General features: G+C 39.6%; 2 protein-coding genes across 2 annotated transcripts in view; both read right to left on the reverse strand.

Annotated features, from left to right (window-relative positions):
- The window catches only part of LOC101857034 (uncharacterized oxidoreductase TM_0325-like), a 9,681-nt gene extending 8,604 nt beyond the window's left edge, over nucleotides 1–1,077 (reverse strand). Inside the window, exon 1 of the mRNA XM_035970742.1 lies at nucleotides 1,042–1,077. Within this exon, the coding sequence (XP_035826635.1) occupies nucleotides 1,042–1,077 (36 nt within the window). The remainder of the gene's footprint in view (nucleotides 1–1,041) is intronic.
- Nucleotides 1,078–2,206: 1,129 nt separating this feature from the next.
- The window catches only part of LOC118477962 (uncharacterized oxidoreductase TM_0325-like), a 5,900-nt gene continuing 5,310 nt past the window's right edge, over nucleotides 2,207–2,796 (reverse strand). The window contains exon 4 of the mRNA XM_035970743.1: nucleotides 2,207–2,429. Within this exon, the coding sequence (XP_035826636.1) occupies nucleotides 2,238–2,429 (192 nt within the window). The 3' untranslated portion in view covers nucleotides 2,207–2,237. The remainder of the gene's footprint in view (nucleotides 2,430–2,796) is intronic.

Raw genomic sequence — 2,796 nt, forward strand, 5'->3', positions numbered from 1 at the left:
AAAAAAAGAGAGAGATGGAGAATGATAGATAGATAGATAGATAGATTGATAGATAGATAGATAGATAGATAGATAGATAGATAGATAGATAGATAGAGAGAGAGAGAGAGAGAGAGAGAGAGAGAGAGAGAGAGACAAAAAAAGAGAGACAGAGACAGAGAACGGGAATAGAGAGAAAGAAACAGAGAGAGTGGGAGAGAGAAGGACAGAGAGTGGACAGACAGAGAGAGAAAAAGAGAGAGAGGGGGGAGAGAGAAAGAGACAGAGAGATAGAAGACGAGAGAGAGAGAAAGAGGGAAAGAAGGAGAAAGAGAAAAGGAGAGAGGCAGAGAGAAAGACAAAGAGAGAGACAGAGAGAGAGGCACAAAGAGAGAGACAGGCAACCAGACAGACAGACAGACAGACAGACAGACAGACAGACAGACAGACAGACAGACAGACAGACAGACAGACTTAAAGAAAAAGAGAAATAGAGAGAGAGAGAAAGAGAAACAGAGAGAGAGAGGAGCAACATTCACACACAAACATATTCACACATCACTGGTATCCCACCGACCAGAAATAGATTTTACTACGTGTATCTATTTTCTTGTGTCTATTAACCCTCGACGTGTACTTGGTGTTGTGAAGGGTTAACTTGAAATACCACAGTTTCATTTTTCATTCTCCCATAATAGAAAACTTCCACCCCAGCGTTGGTAACTTGTGAATAATCCTTCAGTTTTAGTTGTTTCCGAGACGACTATGGTCAAAGATGGTCCATAACAAGATTGTTCACTCAGCCAAAAAAGTGTCCGCGGAAGTCCGCGCATTGATTCAGATGGAGCTGCAGTCTTTTTTTTTTTTTTTGAAGCTCTCTTTCGTTTCTCAAGAAGAAGAATAGGAATAGCACAGTTTGTTAGTTTTGCTTTTATTGTTTTTCTCACAAGTAGGGTAACTCTGTTCGCAAAGTCCGCTCTTTTTCGAAGAGGGCGCCACCTGACTGTGAGGACACATTTTTAAACTGGCTCAGAGAGAGGAGTGAACTATCTTGTTATGTACGATCTTTGCTGTGGTGTAGGGGTCGGGCAACGTCATATAGTTCCATTCTCTTTGGGAGGTTTTTATTTCTCGAATATGTCGCCCTGTCTGTTTGGACGTTGTATCTGTCTCAGCCCGGGTTGACCCTGACAGGCGGGGTCAGAACAGCCCGTCTCTTCCACGATGGATGGTTACTTATGGTCATGTCGTGCCAGAGATCTTGTCAGTATGTTCGTGTTTTAGTTATTTATGGTCATGTCGTGCCAGAGATTTTGTCAGTATGTTCGTGTTTTAGTTACTTATGGTCATGTCATGCCAGAGATCTTGTCAGTATGTCCGTGTTTTAGTTACTTTTGGTCATGTCGTGTTTGAGATCTTGTCAGTATCGCGAGAGCTCTGTCTTGTCGGTATGTTCGTGTTTTTGCAAAGATAGTGTCTAACAAGATAGTACTCTCCCCTCTTTTCTTCGAAAAAGTGCGGACTTTGCTATCAGAGCTACCCTACTTGTGTGAAAAATCATAAAAGTGAAACTAACAATCTGTGCTATTCATTTCTTCCTCTGGAGAAACGGAAGAGAGTTTCAAAACAAAGACTGCAGCGCCATCTGAACCAAGGCGCAGACTTCCGCGGACACTTGATTGGCTGAGTGAACTATCTTGTTATGTACAATCTTTGGTTTTAGTTACTTATGGTCATGTCGTTCCAGAGATCTTGTCAGTAAGTTCGTGTTACAAAGCCTCTCAAATGGCAACTTGCACTGTACGCTTCACGGGAAGTTGTGATTGTTTGAGAATGCTATCAGGCCTGCTGGGGCAATAATATAGACCTTACTGTTGAGCGGGAATTTCCGCTATACAAATGCTATCTATCTATCTATCTATCTATCTATCTATCTATCTATCTATCTATCTATCTATCTATCTATCTATCTATCTATCTATCTATCTATCTATCTATCTATTTATCTATTATTATTATTATTATTATTTTATTATTATAATGATAATTATTATCATTATTATTATTGTTGTTGTTGTTGTTATATTACTACTACTATTATTATTATTATTATTATTATTATTATAATAATAATAATTATTATTAATATTATTATTATTATCATTATTATTATAGTTATTATAGTATTATATTATTTTATTATTATTATTATTATTATTGTTGTTGTTGCTGTGGTCTGGAGTGTGCAGATGTTTCTTCTACAGACAAAATGGCCGCAGCGACAATGACCTTTCCATTGGACATACGGTACCTTTTGTCTCTTTCAGATATGGAAACACCAATTTTGACAGAAGCACAGGCACTTTGAAGTTGAGGTTGAAGGTCGTGTCGATGTCCTTCTCTTCCAAGTCTTTGATGAAGCCGGTGTACAAAGCACCTGCGTTATTTACCTGGGGGTCGGAGGGAATACGCAGGTACATTTTTGAGTGTTGACTGTCTTTGTGTCTGTCTGTGTGTCTGTTTGTTTGAGTGTACCTCTGTCGGTATCTCTTTTTCAGTATTCCTCTATACACTCTATCTCTGTCTTTCCTTTCTCTCTTCCTTTCATTTTTTTTTCTTTTTCTTCCAATCTGTCTTTTTCACACTCTCTGTCCTTTCTTCTCTATTAACTGTTACTTCTCTCTCTCTCTCTCTCTCTCTCTCTCTCTCTCTCTCTCTCTCCCTCTCTTTCCCTCTCTCTCTCCCTCTCTTTCCCTCTCTCTCTCCCTCTCTCTCCCTCTCTCTCCCTCTCTCTCCCTCCCTCTCTCTCCCTCTCTC

Source organism: Aplysia californica, unplaced genomic scaffold (assembly GCF_000002075.1).
Source record: "Aplysia californica isolate F4 #8 unplaced genomic scaffold, AplCal3.0 scaffold00315, whole genome shotgun sequence".
NCBI lineage: Eukaryota > Metazoa > Mollusca > Gastropoda > Aplysiida > Aplysiidae > Aplysia > Aplysia californica.